This window comes from Leopardus geoffroyi, chromosome A1, assembly GCF_018350155.1.
Source record: "Leopardus geoffroyi isolate Oge1 chromosome A1, O.geoffroyi_Oge1_pat1.0, whole genome shotgun sequence".
NCBI classification, from domain to species: Eukaryota; Metazoa; Chordata; class Mammalia; order Carnivora; family Felidae; genus Leopardus; species Leopardus geoffroyi.
This window is the reverse complement of record NC_059326.1, coordinates 206,779,486-206,798,677: the sequence shown is the minus strand read 5'-3', so window position 1 is coordinate 206,798,677 and position 19,192 is coordinate 206,779,486. Positions and strand designations below refer to the sequence as shown.

Sequence of the window (19,192 nt, the reverse complement as noted above, 5' to 3'; positions counted from 1 at the left end):
ATCGACATTTTAACAATATTAGTTCTTCCTATCCAGGAGCATGGAATCTTTTTCCATTTTTTTGTGTCTCTTCAATTTCTTTCATAAGCTTTCTATAGTTTTCAGCATACAGACTTTTCACGTCACTCCTAGGTATTTTATGGTTTTTTGTGCAACTGTAAATGGAATCAATTCCTTGATTTCTCTTTCTGTCGCTTCATTGTTGGTGTATAGGAATGCAACCGATTTCTGTGCGTTGATGACACTATTGTCTTATATATGATTGTTTGCTGTTTTACGATGAGAGAAGCCACATGGACAGAAAATATATTTCAAACATACATGGTTTTCACAAGCAAACTAAGGAAAATCATAATATAGGGGCAAACAGGAAATTAAAATCAACTATAAACATATACCTAAGCCAGCTTTTTGGTTTGTTTTGTTTTATTTTGTTTCTTTATTCAGGAAATTAAATGATGCTAAATGACAAAGATTTGCAGTCTCTCAAGTGTTTGTGAGGAAGATAATGGCAAAGATATTTCTATCAGTGGGATTGAGTATTTTTTATTAATGCCATGAAAACCTAACAGGAAGACCAAACTCATTGTGGCCCATGCTTTTTTTGTCTCTGGAATTTGCTTTCCATAGAATTCTATGATTGTGGGTGGGTTTGGGAGATTATATGCAAGCTGGTTACAGTGAATCCCATAATGTAATAAGAAAGAAAGGGGATTGGTGGTGAAAAACAAGGCCCCTGCTTGGGTGTGTGATTATGAACAAAGAATCCTAAGCTTTAACTTTCAGTAAACTGGGAATAATTATATTAAGTGGTAAGATTACTCTGAGGATTAAAGAAGAAAATATATACCAAAGCACTTGGTCTAGGTAAGACTACTTACGTGTTGATTTTTGTCATTATTCCATTTGTATTTTCTTAAACTTTTGCATTGGGCTGCATTATAGCATGATGATCAAAAGATATAAAAGACTTGAGCAATACATCATTTCTGTAAAATTATTCCTAATCACCTACAGCATGATCAACATGTGTGGCAGGTATCTATGGAAACTCAGGAAGAACAAATAAACTGGCATTGACACTCAATAGCAAATAATGTCTATCAAATCTGCTTGGTTAATGATACAGAGTCCATTCATTCCACTAGTATTTTCTGAGTATGAACTATGCTTCATGCAGTCTGTGGACAGACTGTATTGAGTAAAACAGGGCTCCCACCCTAACAACTTGGAATCTAGTACAGATGAAAAACATTGGAAAAAAATTCATAATTCTAAGTATGCAGCAGTTTATTTAGGAGACAATGCCAGGAATCACTGTGAGGGAGTGGGGAAGTGAGACATGAAAAGGAGGAAACCAATAAAGAGTAAGACTAACCAGCTACCTTTATGGTAGAGTGGTCAACTATCCCAGGTTATGTGGAATTGAGAAGGTTCTCACAACACAGGGCTTTCCAAACTAAAATTGGGACAGTCACAAAAAATCTGGAAGGAGTTAGTCACCTTATTCTATGGGAAAACTACGGTCAATCATTCTGGAGACCTTCAGAGAGGATGCAGGGAACACAATTTAGAATTATCTCAAAGAGGGGCACCTGAGTGACTCAGTTGGTCAAGCATCCGACTCTTGATTTCAGCTCAGGTCATGATCCCAGGGTCGTGGGATCAAGCTCTGCACCAGGGTCTGCGCTGAGCATGGTGCCTGCTTGGAATTTTCTCTCTCTCCCTCTGTCCCCTCCCCCTGCTTGCTCACTTACTCTCGCTCTCACGCGCTCTCTCTTTAAAAGAAAAAAAGAAAAAATTATCTCAAAGAAAAGCAAGGGAGTATTTCTCCCTCAATGGTTTAACCCTCAATGGTTGAGGGAGGGTCACTTCAAAGCATTATCTTTCATTTACTATCCATCTGTCCTGTGCATGCTGCTATATCCAGAGAATGCTCTCCAACAAAGACACAAGGAAATACTGGCATGTCTAAGAAGTGTCTGCAGGCAATCTCTGGGGTCAGCCAAAGGGATATGGGTAGGGCACAGACACCATCTGACACATGATTATTTTTCTTCAATCTCGTAAGCAAAAGGATGATTTCAATGTTACTTTCATTTGGATCCTCTAGTTAACAGAGAATTTAGACCTAACTTAATATTTGCATCCTTTTCTGAACATTTGAAGACAGTTTTAGGGTAGGTTATTTTCTTGACCTCCATAATAAAACACAATTAAAAACTTTCACTCAGTTTACCTAGAAATATGTGCATATTTTGTGGTGGGAGTAGCAGGGGGAGCAAAGTAAACCCTTTCATGTGAACTGAAGGTGAGAAGTCATCATTTGGTCATGGTGTTCCCAGTGCCATGATCCTTGTTCTACTTCCCTCAACCTTTAAAGCAGAATTGAGATCCTTGAGTTTTGTGTGTCACACTTTTTAGGTTCCCACTGAATTGAATTATGGTCATGATTCCTATCTGTCTCTCCTCCAAGACTCTCTTCACATACCCATTTCCTCTCTGGTATATTTTCAGATCACTCCTCACTCTTCATAAGCCTATGAACTGTTGTGGGAGTGCACTGCCTCTATTTCACTTCTCCTGTGACCACTGCTGTACATTTCTATTTTTTCAAGTCTCACTCACTGCAGCCTATTTTGAATTGGATTCTAGCTCACTCGTGGGGAAATTGGGGATGTTTAATGAGAAGTAATGATTGAAATGTAACACTCAAATCTCTTGTGTAACTTAAAACCCATGACATTGTTTAGCTTAAAACCTACAGTTTGGGGAACTCACTGTATCATAATAAGAACATGAGCTTTGCACATTCAGAATATAACTAAATTATAAATTTAAACTTTAGATCCTGTCACTTCATTGATTAAACTCTCAAACATTTCTGCAACCACTTAAGACCTACTGCTATTAATCTTACCTAGTTTTATGCATTCCATTTCACTGTGTTTCTCAGCACATATGTGATGGCCCTTTACCAAAGCCATCCTCTGATCATGATTATAAACTGACAGTACCTTAGAATGATGATCCTTTGATGATTTTATTACTGAGCAGAAAGTAATCTGTATAGTTCCTATTTCAAAAACAAATTGCTTAGACTTTTCTGGCTAACCTTCTGTCTCAAAAACTTGTCCTTCAAAGAGTGAACCAGCCTTCATTTTACAAATATGGCAAATGAGCTAACAAGACAGTAAGTGACCTACTTGAAGTCACACAACTTGTGATCGAGACTAGAAGACCTCTTCCTATGCTGCTTGTCTTTCATCAATGTCATCCTTCTTATTATTTCTCTGGAAAGAAAAGAATACCTCAGACAGCTGTCTTCCCATTCATCCACGTGACTCAGATCTCTGTGCCCAACCCTTCAACCATTCCATTTCAGACATGGTAGGACTAGCTTCTTTGTAAAACCTTCAGAGCACTGACCTCCACAGGCATGGCATGAATTCCAGTAACACTTACAGCCTCTTCCAGAGGCTGTACTCTGGTACTCACAGCATCCTATCTAGATAGTTATTCACATCTTCTTAAATAATGTATCTGTCTGCCTAACTCAAAGTCAAGGCCCTTGAGGGCACACTACAAATTTGGACAATTCTGTGCATTCCCCACCACGCCTAAATGTCTGACACTATGCATATGGTAGATGTTTCACAAATATTAAAGAAGATGCTAATGATAACAATTCCATATGTAATTATATGCATAAAATATATATATATTATACATAATATATATGTACATATACACATTTAGTTTTAATTTTTTAATCTTGAGAATCAAATTATATTTAGTAGTGAAAAATCAGTAAGAGATATCGGCTCCCAAATATAGGACTGCCTATAGAGAACAAAGCAGATTTCAACAAGTGTGTCCACCTGAAATAAGGCAGGGAAGTTATTTCTTGTATTTTGTTGTGAATTGTTTTTGTGTTTGTTAAAGCAATCACATAGAACTAAAGAGAAGAATTTGCATTTAGAGAGCTCACAATTTTAGTAGACTCCTGATGTGAAATGCTGTATTGAATTTATTTCCCCAAAGAGGGCAAGGGTCAAGTCAAATTCTACAACATTTGGAAAACTGATGAAATACAAAGGCAACTTCTGTTGCAGAGTTGAGGGCCAAAGGATTACTAGACACAGAATGACACTTCTATGTGTCAATGAACAACAGGGCCAGAGAAAGTCAACTCACATTTTTATCTTGCCACTGCTTTGGCAACGTGTTAGGAGTTTGGTATTCTGCCCAAATTTCTCCTTTAAGGTATATGTGGAGATCTCTAAGGCGAAGACAGGGTTAAGAAATAGGACTTAAGGGGTAAAATGTATAAAAAGGAGAAACTTTAGCTAAACAAAAGACAGAGGGTTTTTTTGTTGTTGTTGATGTGTTTATTTGTTTGTTTTGACCATCAGGTCTTTAAAGCTAAGCCATGGTTTTACATTTCTACTACACTAAAACAGGTGTGAATTGCCACATGGAATTGGGAATATTGTAGGCAAAGGAGGAGAAGAGTAGTATTACTAAATAGACAAGGTACCTTAAATGCTCCAAACTGGGTTTTATCCAAAGCAAAAGGTTTTGAGTTGCCACTTGGTAGACTGGTACAAAGTGAACAAAAATTTGCATATCTGAGTGTACACAAAATTCCCAAAGTAAAAATTTTAGCTTGGAATTGTAATCCAAGTCTTCTATTGCCCTAAGGAAAGGTTAATGATAAGAGCCCACTGTTTCACAAGGGCTCAGGAGTGGTGGCTTTTGGACAGAACACTGCTAGCAGGACACTGGAGTCAATTTATTCAGCATGCCTCTAGTCCTCAAACTGTCTGTCATCAAAAGGCTAGACATTCGGGCCTTTCAAGCTCAAAATTACCATTCTGAGGGGTGCCTGGGTGGCTCAGTCGGTTAAGCCTCCAACTTCGGCTCAGGTCATGATCTCGGTTTGTGAGCTTGAGCCCCGTGTCGGGCTCTGTGCTGACACCTCAGAGCCTGGAGCCTGCTTCGGATTCTGTCTCCTTCGCTCTCTGCCCCTCCCCCATTTGTGCTCTGTCTCTCTGTGCCTCTCAAAAATAAGATAAATGTAAAAAAAATCTTTTTTAATAAAAACAACTATCATTCTGAAAATAGCCACCAAAAATTAATAAACGTAAAAAACTATGCCAAACTATAAAACATGACACCACAGAAAGATATGGACACTAACACTGATACCGATTCTATCCGTTTGCAGCAAAGAGGTAAGAAGAACCAAAAGGCCAGGAACTGTCACAGACACTCTTGATCTTCATGGTTCTGTGTGTGATGTTAGAGAAAAAGAAAAAATAGAAAAGTTCACATTTGTGAGACTGTAAACGTGTACATACACATATAGTTAACGAGGCAGTATAAAGTGAGGAAATCTAATTTCCCTACTTGGATAGAGTGGATGGGGGTTGGCAAAATTCCTGGCAAAATTCCATGGAAAAATAAAGTGCTAAACTTTCCAGTATTCCTTATGTAAAGTGGTGTTAGAAAAAGAAATGGTCTAAGGCATAATCTGCCTTTCTCTACAAGGAAGATCTCAGGACATCGGGGTCAATATGAGACTTTGCATAGATAATACTCCTGTATTCAGCTTCAGATTTTTTTTCAGAAGCTAGTAGAGCAGAAAGCATAATTTTTATTATATATATATAATATGAAACTTGAAAGCTAAGTATGGCACAATGGCAAGGAAATGTATTTAATCTTATCTTCATACCTGTACTTCAAAAAGAAAAGAAACTATTCCAGCCAGTTGTCCTGCACCAAAATCACATTGTCCTTCCCCAGAACCAGACACCAAGTTCTAAAAGCCAAAAAGCTGTCACTGACCTTAGACCCAAAAAAGAGCCCAGTAGGCTGAACATAAGTTGGCTAAACTATGTTTATATTCTTGGATCAGGTTTATTATAAGTTAAACCCTGTATTTTATAATAAATTATCTCGTGCATTTTATTATGAATTATACCATGTGGCTACTGATCAGATCTGGGACAGGCATTTCCATAAGCAAAAAAAAAAAAAAAAAATACTGTTTTATGTTAACCTTTCTGAACAGCTGAGTCAAGACCAAGCCCAGGTTACCTGCTGTGATTCAAGGAAATGCAAAACTAAAATGTGACAGAACAGTTCACTAACAAAGGTCAACCTTTGAACCTTGTGCTTTGGGTGTTCAGAAGTCACTGATTAGAATGCAAATACCCTTGTGAGATTTTTCATTTTAGGTCTTATCAGCAGACAGCAAAGCTGTCTGGTATCTGTATTCAGATAGCCCTTTAATTAAGCCCTAAAGTATAACTTATATATGTTTTTATAATTTCCTTGTTGGTTTAAATATTTTATATTTGAAAAAGTTATCTGGGATATTACTTGGAAGACTTGCTTAACCTTATAAAGTTGAATCCTTATGGTCACTGAATTTTAGGAAGGATCCATGGTCAGGCATATATAAAATATCAGATTTAAGTACACTTATATTGGCCAACACCAGGATGTGTTCTATAAATGGAATTATTTTGAATTAAGAGTTAATTTTAACATTCCCAAATGTTTTAAGTGTTTGATGTAATTTGCAAAAAAAAAAAAAAATGTTTATTTTCAACATTTCTTTAAATTTAAAATCAAGCTTACATTCATGGCCAGTGGACAGCACAGCTCTTGAATGACTACAACCCAAATTTAATACAGAGGTGGTGGTTTGGGATGGTGAGTAGAGACCACAAGAAACCAAAGAGAATCAAGGGCAATACTTCCCTCTGAACACTCAATCTAATCCAATGTTGAGACCTCACAAGTGCAAATTCCAAAAATAAAAAAGAACAATCAAGACTATAATCAGGCTACCTGAAGAAAGACAGATACAGACATCAGGATCCTGAAAAAAAGGTGGGAAGGGTTGGGGAGTGGGATAGTCATGGACAAAGGAAATCTGGCTCAGGAGAGAGATAAAGAAGCACCAAGATATAAAGTGATGAATAGAAACAGGAGAAAAACACTAATTTGGATTCGGGGCACAAGGGATGTTGCCAGCAACCAGCCTTCAACTGTTAGGTCTCTTCCATTCCTTGACCCAAGCTTGCAGTTAATTGCTTGCTCAGCCAGTCTCCTCCACTGGGTTTTGACAATCTCAGTGACTATCTGGTTTCTGCTTTCATTGACACCAGTATGTGCTGAATAAAATACCTGTGTCTGGCCTGTCATTAGCATGTGCTCAAAAAATATTCATTGGTTTTTTTCTTCCTCTTAACTTCAAAATAAGAACCAAGGATCAAATATATTTTCCTATTAATATTAGAATGAATATATGCATACTAAAATTCCAAAAATGTTTTCGAACAGTAGAGAGGGTGAGGCTATATATATAACTCAAAAGTTTTATAGATGTCTTTGAGGACTGAGCTCTTAAAACCACCTTGTCAATGAACCTTGAAGAACCAGAAGTTTGCAAAGAACTCCTTATGATGCAAACATGCTTCTGATTAGCCCCAAAACCACATACACCCCAGGGGAGAAATTCTTGCTCTCCAGAGCCTTCTTCCCACATCCAAAGAGCTTTAACTATTATTCTTTGAGGCAACTTATGGTCAGTGTGCCACTGGAAAGCTTCTCTTCAAATCTGTGCAGCACGCTACTATGTCAAACTCTGAAATGGCTACATGTGCTAAAATAAGTCACAGATGACTGACCAGATTAGGGGAAAAAATACTGTGGGCGGGCAACCAGAGACGAAATTGGCAAGAAAGGATGTCAGAGGGGATTTCCAGAGTCTCTACACTGAAGGATAGTGATAGTGAGTTAGTGAGGAGAACACACCGGTGGCAGGAACTCTAATACTTTTGAGGGAAAAGGAGCTTAAGGACTATAAAAAAGAAATGTCAAGAAGGTAACCTACAATTATCAATTCTGCCCTAGGGAAACAAGGGAAAGAAAGTGTTTCATAGAAAACTGCTTCACAACAAACACCAGAACGACCCTCCTGGCAAGGTCTTACCACAGATAATTTTCATGCCTATAACTTCACAGATATTTAAATTTCCATTATACTACAAAGTATTTTTCTAAGGTTTGCACTATGTCTATAATATCTGATAATAATGGAACAGGCTTCACTTTCAGCCAATGGAAGGACTCGTCACTAGGACATGAATTACTCTGAGCCCAGACAAGCCACAAAAAGTACAGCCTCAAACGAATGTTCAAGACTCTCAAAATACACACACACACACACACACACACACACACACAACACCAACAATGACAAAGACCAGAACCACAGACCAGTTTCCTTAATTTCGAGTTATGGCTTGTCATGAAGCGTTCCCTGTCTTCCAGATCTGTGCCACAGAGAAAAGGAAAAGATGTATATGATTCTAGTTTTATCACCAAGAGAAGCCCTTTCTGTTCTCTGTGTGAAAACTTCAAGGGTTTGTCATTGCCCACAGAAAATGTACTATCAAGCCCCACAACCTTATGTGACTTTTTAAGCAAGAAGGAAGTTGCTAGTGCCTGTCGTGCACAGCGGCAACATGCTCAGGTTCTCGGTGCAAACCACAGCACTCGGTTTGCTAAGAGTCCTACCACCAGAGGAAATGCGCAAAGAGACTCCCAGCCATCAGCTACCAAAGGGGAAAACAAATATCTCACATGGCACATAGAGAAAGCAACTGCTCTGGGGGTGGGCACAGGGGTGGGGGGGTTGACTAGAGCTTCCAGAAAAAGAATGAACAGGTAGCACCCCAGACCCAGGGCAGAGGGAATTCTCCTTCAGCAAGTGAACCCACAAAAGGCTATAACCTTGCTGATCTCACAGGTCAAAAACATACAGCAGATGGATTGCTCTTATAGAGAAATAGAACTGTTTGAAATGCCTTCCATCTCCATAAAATTTTGATGTATGTAAATATTTATATCTTGCATGTTTATCATATGCATTTTTGCATGTTATAAGCAACAGGATTTTCTCTCAAAAACTCTATAGTGCAAGCCAAGCAACTTACTGACATTGTTCACCCCCATATACAGTCATATACAGAAGACATCATTTTGAATGGTTACATCCCTCTGATTTCTCATCTTTGAGTCAGAGAATTAGCCTAAACAAAGTCATCTTTAGAGAACCAGACCTTATTTCTTTAGAGCAAAAAGGAGCAGCACCCTAGCAATACGGTGCACAGATGGAAGATGGCAGAGAGGAGAAAAACCAGGCTCTGAATTGACATTATCTTGGCTTGCTACTGATTTCTATCAGTGAGAGGCAGCACTGATTTTTTCTTTCCAGTGAATTGAGGGGTGGGGAGGGGGAGGAAGAAAGGAATGGAGGGAGGGAGAGAGGGAAAAGAATGAAAGAACGAAGAACAAAAGAATGAAAGAAAGAAAGAAGAAAGAAAGAAAGAAAGAAAGAAAGAAAGAAAGAAAGAGAAAGAAAGAAGAGAGAAAGAAAGAAAGAAGAGAGAAGGGAGGGTGGGAGGGAGGAAGGAAGAAACTAGCATATCTTCTAAACTATATTATGTAAGATATCATTAAGTATATAGGAGTACAGCTTAGGACTTCACTCCTAAGCAGCTGGAGTCCATACTGAGCCTGCAGACATTCTAGCTCTTATCGTAAGTATTTTAGGAGGTGGGTGAACTATTTTGGGACTGAATCACTTTCCTAAGAATATTCAGTGTACATCAACCAATCCCTCATAGCTCTGCATCACCTGGGCTGGTGAGATGGTCTTCTCCTTGCCTAGACAACTGACAGTTTTAGAGCTTGTAGATAAGAGCTTAAAAGACAGCTGAAAAAAGATCATGTGTTAGGAGGACTAGGGGTACAACTAGGACTGGTTGTACTCAACTGGAATTAATAAAGTTAAAAACCAAACTAGAAGCAGCCTATGGCAGATTAAGAAGGGCCAGAAATTCTTTGATACTCTTTCCTTCAAGAGATGGGGTCTCTTTCCCTTCCCCTTCAATCTGGGCTGGCTGGCAATTGCTTGATGAATAGAATGTGGCAGGAATGTCACTCTGTGAGCACCAGGCCCTGACTCTAAGAGAACTGGCAGTTTTCACTTCAGTCTCTAGAAGTGCTGAGCTGCCATGTTAGAAGTCTAACTCCTCAGTGGAGAGGTCCTGGGAAGACATGAAGATGGAAAGCAGCCCAGCAGAGCTCCCTCCTTACAGCCATCACCATCCTGTGACCCATCGGAGTCTATTTTGCATGTCTATTTTGGATTTCTTCTCTACAAGTCTGCAAAGCTTAGATGATTTACCAGAGAGGAGCTAAGGGGGAGCATCAAAGACTCAGAGAAAGGGCAAGTCAGCCTAGGAGGGAAGGAAATGTAGAGTTGGAGTTGGAAGGCACATGAGCCAAGGAAGCCTGAGGTTGCATGACTGTTAAGCAAAAAGCACTCAAATAGCAGAAGTGGGACTCTGGGGGGAAAGACAGAGTGCCAATATTCAAGAAAAATCTCCCTGCTTTGTAAACACTGAGTGTCCTTAGGTAAAGCTCCTCTTGGAACATACTTAAGACACCTGGAGCCTGGCAAGTTGGAAGCACAGAGATAAACAAAGAAGTGAATTTAAGAAGACATTCTTGCTGTTGAATGGCTATTTGTTTATTTTCATCAGGTGGCTGCTCGCTTTTCCTCCAATTGTGCCATATTCCACTTTATGCTCAAATAAGCTCATTTTGGCAAGAGAGTTGCTAAAGGTTCCATGCTTTGCATACTAAAGTTTTGTTTTTGTTTTGTTTTTATACAGAGACTTCAAAACTATTGAGGGGCGCTGGGGTGGCTCAGTCAGTCAAACACTTGACTCTTGATTTCGACTCAGGTCATGATCTTACGGTTCATGAGTTCAAGCCCTGCATCGGGCTCTGCAATGACAATGTGGAGCCTGCTTGGGATTCTTTCTCTCTCCATCTCTCTCTGCCCCTCCCCAGCTCGTGCATGCACACATGCACTCTCTCTCTCAAAAATTAAAAAAAAAAAACTATTGAAAAATCTAAGCAGTGGTTCTCCAGAGGAAGTCTGTTGTCAGCCTCCCTGCCACCAGCACCCCTCCACCCAGTCCCCATAGAGAGACAAGAGAACTACCTCTATTGGAAGAAAAAAAGAAGTCAAAGACACAAAAATTTCTACCCTTTGTAGTCAACAATAATGTATCTTCTAATGCATATCCTTCCTGCCTCCTGCCCATGTTCTTGGTGGCAAAAAAGGTATGCACTCTATGCCCAGGATGGCAGATGTGACCTATATTTTCATGTTCTGATGCTCTTTGTGGCTTCCTCTTCCCCTCATGGGGCCCATGATGCCTCTGTTCAAAACGCTTTTTCCAATAGCTTATGGCTTTGTGTCAGGCAAGTCCCTAACTGTTTCAATCATCCTGTCCATGCAGTCACCCAAACAACAGGAATTAGGTAAGCACATAAACCAACCTAAGAGAGGTCTAGTCTGCTTTGGAGAACAAATGGAAAGTCCTGTAATGATGTACAGGCAGCATTTCGTGTGATTAAAATAATATCAACTAGATGACTAATGACTTGTGGGTTTCTTCTCATTTAGGAGGTCACATGATTCCTCTCTTGGGTCCAAATCTACCACTTCCACTTAGCTTAACTTACAAAAACAAAGGTCTCCAACACTCAACTGTATCATTTTTTTTAAACTAGATTCTGTAATATCTCCCTCACTCTGCAAACCATGCTATTTTTCACTTAATGCTTTAGCTCTTATTGGTAAGATAAAATAAAAGTTTAAAAATGCGGATGAGGGGCACCTGGGTGACTCAGTCAGTTAAGCATCCAACTACTGATTTTGGCTCAGGTCATGATCTCGTGGTCATAAGTTTGAACCCCACAGTGGGCTCAGTGCTGGGTGTAGAGCCTGCTTAAGATTCTCTCTCTCTCCCTCTGCCTCTGCCCCTCTCCCGCTCACTCTCTCAAAAAAAAAAAAAAAAAAAAAAAAAAAAAAAGGATGAAATTTTGCTTTTATTATTAGTCCTGTTTTGTTACAATGAGCCTGATTTTGACCCTGTGGACACATAACCTGTTTAGGTAATAGCGGTGTTTATGTTCATAATACCTTCCCCAAACACACTGACAGCACAAATTTGAAAACTAGAAAGAAAGAAGGAAGAAAGTAAAGAGAGAGTGAGGGGAAGGAGGGACAGAGGAAAGGTAGGTATATTTGGCTCATGTTTCTACCTCTTTTACCTAGGATTCCAACTCTACACGTATTCCTTCCTACCTGCCCTTCTATGCTTGAGCTGGTAAAGGACTTGGCTTGTCCTCCTACTAAGAGAAAAATCCTTAGTACCTTCTTTCTCTAAAAACATTAGGACAAACTCAATGAAGTCAGCGCACAGAAGGTGAGGAGTTCTCAGCCAATAAGACTCTTTCAGACCTTCCAGATATGATATGGTCTCTCCATCTTCATTCTGCCAACCAGCTCACAGTTTCTCTACCAGCATCTGCCAGAATCTGCAACTGCCAAGAACAGGAGCAGGCAGCTTTCCATTTTAGTCAGACATCCAGTCTTGGATGACTGAGCCCTACATCCTAGAACATGTTCCTTCCCTCTAATTGCCTTACTCTTTAGGAAGCTGTGGTAGGCAGAATAAAGATCTCCTCAGAACATCCATGCTCATGTTCACACCCTACTCCCTAGATCCTGTGAATATGTTGGGTTACATGGCAAAGAGGAATTTAAGGTTACAGGTGGAATTAAAGTTGCTAATGAGCTCACCTTTAAAAAGGAAAATCACCCTCCATTATCTGAGTGGGCCCAACATAATCAGAAAGGTTCCTAAAAGTGGAAGAGAGGTATAGAAGAGGAAATCAGAGTGATATAATGTGAAAACAACTCAACCTGCCATTACTGGCTTTGAAAATGGAGAGAGTTGCAAGCCAAGGTACATGGACCTGGAAACCTGGAAAAAACAAAGAAGAAGATTCTCCCCTAGAACCTCCACAAAGGAACACAGCATTGCTGACACTTTGATTTTAGGTCAGTGAGGTCTGCATCAGACTTCCAATGCACAGAGTTGTAAGATTATAGACTGTGTTGTTTCAAGCCACTAAGTATGTGGTAACTTACTACAGCAGCAATAGAAAATTAATACAGAAACCATTAGTACAAAGCAAGTCTACCCTACTTGGGTAGCCATCCTGCACTCATTCTAGATTCTCAGATTGAAGCCCAGGCACACAGTTCATCCCACTTGAACATGGGGTTCTAGTCCTCCCAATGTACCCTTCCTGGAGGTTGACATGGGACCACATCTACACTGCCTATTCCCTCTAGACTTAACTGACCTCTAAAGTTCCACTCATAATTCTAATGATGCTTATGCAAATTGTTACACTGATCAGCCTGCAGAACATCCTTGTAGATGTGCAAAATGGGCCCAACTTTTCATTCATTCATCGAAGAAATACTTATTGTTGAGCCAAATGATCCTTAAATTTTCTGTAGACTCTTAAGACTCTAAAGAGAAGACTCTAAGACTCTACTCATATAATTGAAAAGATAATAGTTATTACTTCTGAGAGCAAATGTTCAAGCAAATACTGAAGTAAATGCCTTTGCTATTACTTTTATTTTTCTCTCATGTTGGCCTTCTCTAGAAATCTTAGGAAGCGTAGATCAAAAAGCTCTAAGTGGCATGTAGGTCATTGCTTTGCCTTTGTAGATACTCATCTTAATATAAAAAGCCCCTTATTTGGTTGAAAGGTAAATGAGTTTCCCAGAGAACCAGCCCTTCATCAGTGGCATAGTGCAGTAGTGGAGGCCCAGACCCCACTTCCGAATGCTCAAGTTCAGAACAACCTGGGATCTGTTTCTCACAAGCTATAGAAGGGGACAAGCTAATTCACTTCTCACTACCTCTGTTTCCCATTTACAAGATGAGTAAAATAATAATATCTACTTTGTAGGATACTTGTCAGGTTAACTCATTAATACATATAAGATGCTTAGAGCACTGCCTGGCATAGGGCCATCCATCACTGTCACACTTTGTTACTCCTTTGGTTCTCTCACTGTCAGGGTTTTGGAAATCCTAATAACTTCTGGCCTTGCCAAAGGCCATGGCTTTCCAAAAAGAAATACAATGGTGTACTTATTCCCAATAGCCATCCAAATACAAAATCCATGTTTGGAAAACTTCTCAATGCTTCTTTTAAGCTGCTAAACTCCCCTTAATTAAGGTTTAAAATAAGTTCCTCCAAAAGTTTCAAAGCATAGGTCACTCATAATTACCTCTCCTAAGTTGTTTTACAAAATTCCCAAGGGGAGAAATTCCTCGAAGTATATAAGGCAGTCTATCAGTGTTTAACAAACGGGGATGTATTTTAAAATGTAAATTCTCAGTCCTCATTTGAGATTTAATAAATTGGACTGGAGGCCCATAAATCTGAATATTAATGAAAATATTATATATGGTATATTGTTCTTATGCATACAAAGTTTAAGAAACATTGCCTTAGCAATCTTTAATTTAGAAGCTACCCTCATTTTATTATGCTAGATAATTCTGCAGGTAAAGACAACTCTGGAAAAAGGCGAGGCTTAACTGGCTTCTATACCATTCTCTTGTAAGATTTTTTAAAAATAAATCACCCATCTGCTTTCTCAAGGAAGGGAAACAGAAAGACCTTGCATACTGGAAAGTGACTTATTAACAGAGAAAAGCATTATTACCTCATAGCTCAGACACCACTGGAAGAATGAGTGTTAAGAACACAATTACACGTGGTTTTCACAGTAGACACTGCATTATGAGAATCTAGATTCTAATATTAGAGTGTCTGAAATGCACTCATTTGTGATAATAATACTGAAAATGCAAGTTGTAGTTGAATGCATTCCTTATTAATTTTCCTTCAGCACATGATATAATTAACTGACAAGCGTCAGCTCTTAAAACAAAAGGAACATTGCCTCAGCATGTTTGTTGTGAAATAAAAGGGTGACGTGTCAAAAATGTGCTAGGAACAGAGGAGTTGACATCATTCACAGCGTGGTGATGAGCTTTCCTTACATACCTCCAAAAAAGGAAAAGAAAACTCATGTTTTGGAAAACAATGCCAAGTTTTAACACTTTTCATCTTTATTGTTGGTTTTTTTTACGGTGATAATTAATGTTCAACCTCAAATATTAAAGGAAAATATTTGGGGGCACGTGGTTTCATGTGGCTAACTTTTCACTTTTGGAAAGCGTGAGTGGGAGCCCACCTGAGGCAGCACCCTCTGCTTTCCTCCTTTCAAAGACGTCCAGACTCCTCTCTAGTCTCTGAGGTTAATGCCCAGAAAACTGCATTTTTAACTATCATCACTGGTGATTCCTGCACCCATTAAATTTGAGAACTACTTCTTTGAGAACATATAATGGAATTGAAACTTAGTGATGTATGTTTTCCTTATTTTTGAAGTACTTTAAAATTATCATAATAGTAAACTAATAAACAGAAATTCAGAAAATTAACATGAGATATAATCAAGTCTAAGACTGTGATAAGAATCAATAAATATTTCCCAAATAAATGACTAGAAATAACTAATAACATGAGTAAATATAATTGAGCCAAGGAGTTATGAATTCTTTGACTTTACCAGTATCAAAAAGATAAATTATTAAAGCTTTATCATCTGTATTAAACTTGTATTCACAGTCCAAAGTAACCTACGAACTTATGTATCTCAATAATATTCTTCATTTTTTTCTCACTTGTTGGGGGAGGGGAGGATTATTATGTATTCACCAGAAGCAAAAATAAAATGTAAATCACACCAACAAACCTTTGCAATTTTTTTTGTTGTCACATCTTTGTTTTGACTTTTTAGATTTTTCTCGAGGCAAGTGATATTAGCATCTGTCTACTTGAGCTCTTCATGGGGCTGCTTGTCTATGGTCAGGGGTGAGTCACTGGCCCCATAACTCATGAGTCCAGTTTACTGGTCACGCAGGTAGGAATCCCCTGACTAGCAACTGCTCCCACAACACTGGTTTGTCCTAATCTGTTTGAGAAATGACACTTGCTTCCACCTAATGCCAACAGCAGTGCTCTAAGCATCACAGCCTCTAGCACCCAAAAGATGAAATGGGATATCTACCAAGTCACCCAACTGTATGGGTTATGTCCTTACATTATCGCTGTCTTACTTAAAATTATACAAAAATATTTTCAAATTATAGAAAATTTATAACATAGAAAAAAATTACTCATTTTGACATTACCCCATACACTTATCACAATCACATATGAATCTATTTGTAATTATCTTTTCTCACTTAAAAAATAAGTCATATTTTTCATATTTATATTTAAATAGTTGTATAATGTTCTCTCAAATGGACAAACCACAGTTTACCTAAACTATCCTTATTGTTGGGCACTTACATTGTTTCTAAAGTCTTACTATCAGGGCACCTGGGTGGCTCAGTTGGTTAAGCACCCAACTCTGGGTTTTAGCTCAGGTCATGATCTCATGAGTTCAAGACCCACATTGGGCTCCATGCTGACAGTGCAGAGCCTGCTTTGGAATCTCTCTCTCTCTCTCTCTCTCTCTCTCTGCCCCTCCCCTACTTGTCCTGTCTCTCTCTCTCTCTCTATCTCAAAATAAATAAACTTAAAAAAAAATTGAAGTCTTGCTAGCATAAATCATGTTTTGATGAATATTTGTGGTGTTTTCTGTATTTTGAATTATTACCTTAGCACCGATTCCCAGTTCTGAGATTAATAAAGCAAAAGTATATTATTTTTATTGATTTTTGGAAAAGGTGTAACAGTTTTAAGAGCCCCAACAAAGGTATTATTAGTTTACTTTTTCACAGTATCCTTGTCAAAACTGGATGTACTTCTTTGTTTTTGCTAATTAAATAAAAAGCAGTCCCTTTGCCGATAACTGTGCTCTGCAGCCCTTTGTTGTTTTTCATCCAACTATATTTACAGTAAAGCTCCTTGAAAGCTAGAACTAGGAAAGCTGCAAATGAGCAGAATCTCAATAAAAGAACTGTTATCCAAAACAATTACAACCGGCCAGTGAAGAAGGCTGGGAACATACCAGAATAACTGCAGAAAGAGGGAGACGCAGACTGTGGAAACAGAATGAGTTCAGTGCCTGGAGTTCTGCAACGGCCAAGTGGCCACGGGGCTGGCGGTTGGAAAGAAAGGCAGAGAACCAACAGTTGTCGAGCTACCATGTGAACTAACATGGACCAGCAACCACGCTACATACTTCGTAGACAATACATGATTTCATCCGGGCAACAGTGCTGTACCCTACTGTGCTGGGTTAAATAGCATCCCTCCAAAACTTCTTGTCCACCCAGAAGTTCAGAACGTGACCTTGTTTGCAAATAGCGTCTTTGCAGTTGTAATTACTTAAGATCAGGCCATACTGGCTCTCTCCTCCGGGCTGCCAACAGGCCATCCAGACTGAAGAAGACCCGGAAACTTCGGGGCCACGTGAGCCACGGACACGGTTGCGTCCACAAGCACCGGAAGCACCCAGGAGGCCGGGGTCATGCCGGTGGCATGCATCCCCACAGGGTCAACTTTGACAAATACCAGCCAGGTTACTTCAGAAAAGCTGGTGTGAGGCATTACCACATAAAAAGGAACCAGGGCTTCTGCCCAACTGTCAGCCTCAATAAACTGCGGACCTTGGTCAGTGAGCAGTCACAGGAAAAGGCTGCCAAAAACAAGATGGGAGCTGCTCCTATCAGCGATGTGGTGCGATCGGGCTACGACAAAGTTTTGGGAAAGGGAAAACTCCCCAAACAGCCTGTCATGGCGAAGGCCAAATTCTTCAGTAGAAGAGCTGAGGAGAAGATTAAGGGTGTGGGAGGAGTCTGTGTCCTGGTAGCTTGAAGCCACATGAAGGGAGGTTCATTAAATACTGACAAGTGCTTAAAAAAATAAATAAATAAATAAAATCAGGCCATACTGGATTAGAGTGAACCCCAAATCCAATGACTAATGTCCTTATGGAAAGGCCACGTGAAGACACAGAAACAGACCAACACACTTCGGGAAAAACATGTGACAATACAGACAGAGACAACAGTGTTGCTGCTGTATGCCAGGGAAACCCAAGGACTGCCAGCAACCGCCAGAAGTTGTGAGGAAGCAAGGAAGGATCTTTCCCTAGAGCCTTCAAAGACAGCATGGTCCCCCAAAACACCTTGGTTTGGACTTCTGGCTCCCAGAATCATGAGACAATCCATTTCTTTGGTTTTATGGCATCAAGTTTATGATAATTTGTTATGGCAGCCATAGGACTCTAACACAACTAGATATTTCATTCTGGATTTACAGATGAAAACGAAGTTCAGAGAGATTTAGTGTCTTCTAAATATACCTCTAAGTGGCAGAACCAGGATTCAAACTAAAGCAGCCTGACTCCAACCTGTGTTCTTTCTTCTACATTTTGCTGCTTCACAGGAACCTTTTGGTTCTAAGCCTGGTCGTGTCACCAGTTTGCTGTGCGGCCTTGAGAAGTTCACATAATCTCTTCTGGCCTTAGTTCACTGTGTGTAAAACAGCTACTAGGGTGGTTGATTTCTTTTTTTTTTTTTTTTTTAATTAAAAAAATTTTTTAAGTTTATTTTGAGATAGAGCATGCATGCGCACACAAGTGGGGAAGGGGCAGAGAGAGAGACAGATTGAGAGAGAGAGAGAGAAGAAGAGAGAGAATCCTAAGCAGGCTCCGTGCTGTCTGCACAGAGCCAGACACAGGGCTCAATCCCACGAACTATGAGGTCATGACCTGAGCTGAAATCAAGAGTCAGACCCTTAACCGACCGAGCCACCTAGGTGCCCCTGGGTTGGTTGATTTCTGAGATCCTTCTTCCTCTACAGCATTCTGCAAGGTAGCTGCCCACCTACAACTCTAATCCTACTAGTAGTAGGACTCACTCCAGTGAGTGAGGCTCAAGGAACCTGGAGAATCCTTGCCTATGGCTCCACTAAAGGCATTTCCTATACTCAATCCAAGTCCACAACAGGTTTATATGAAGGAACCTACAAGAAAGAAAGAAGCTTTGAGATCCTTAACACCACGGAGTTTGAGTCATGAACCTGCTGGTATTAAGGCCAAGTTGTATCTTATTCAAGAAACAGCTTAAGATAAAAGTCACCACGCTCAGAGCAGAACACTCTGCAACCAACTCTGTTCTTTCATACC

General features: G+C 39.6%; 1 protein-coding gene across 1 annotated transcript; it reads left to right on the top strand.

The window, feature by feature from the left end:
- The first annotated feature begins 5,173 nt into the window (after positions 1–5,173).
- On the top strand, positions 5,174–17,917 carry LOC123582472 (60S ribosomal protein L27a-like). Its single transcript, XM_045448712.1, has 5 exons — positions 5,174–5,237; positions 11,344–11,421; positions 12,671–12,825; positions 15,848–15,921; positions 17,394–17,917. The coding sequence occupies exons 1-5, from the start codon at positions 5,174–5,176 to the stop codon at positions 17,875–17,877; spliced, it is 855 nt and encodes a 284-aa protein (XP_045304668.1). The 3' UTR covers positions 17,878–17,917.
- Positions 17,918–19,192: the final 1,275 nt, after the last annotated feature.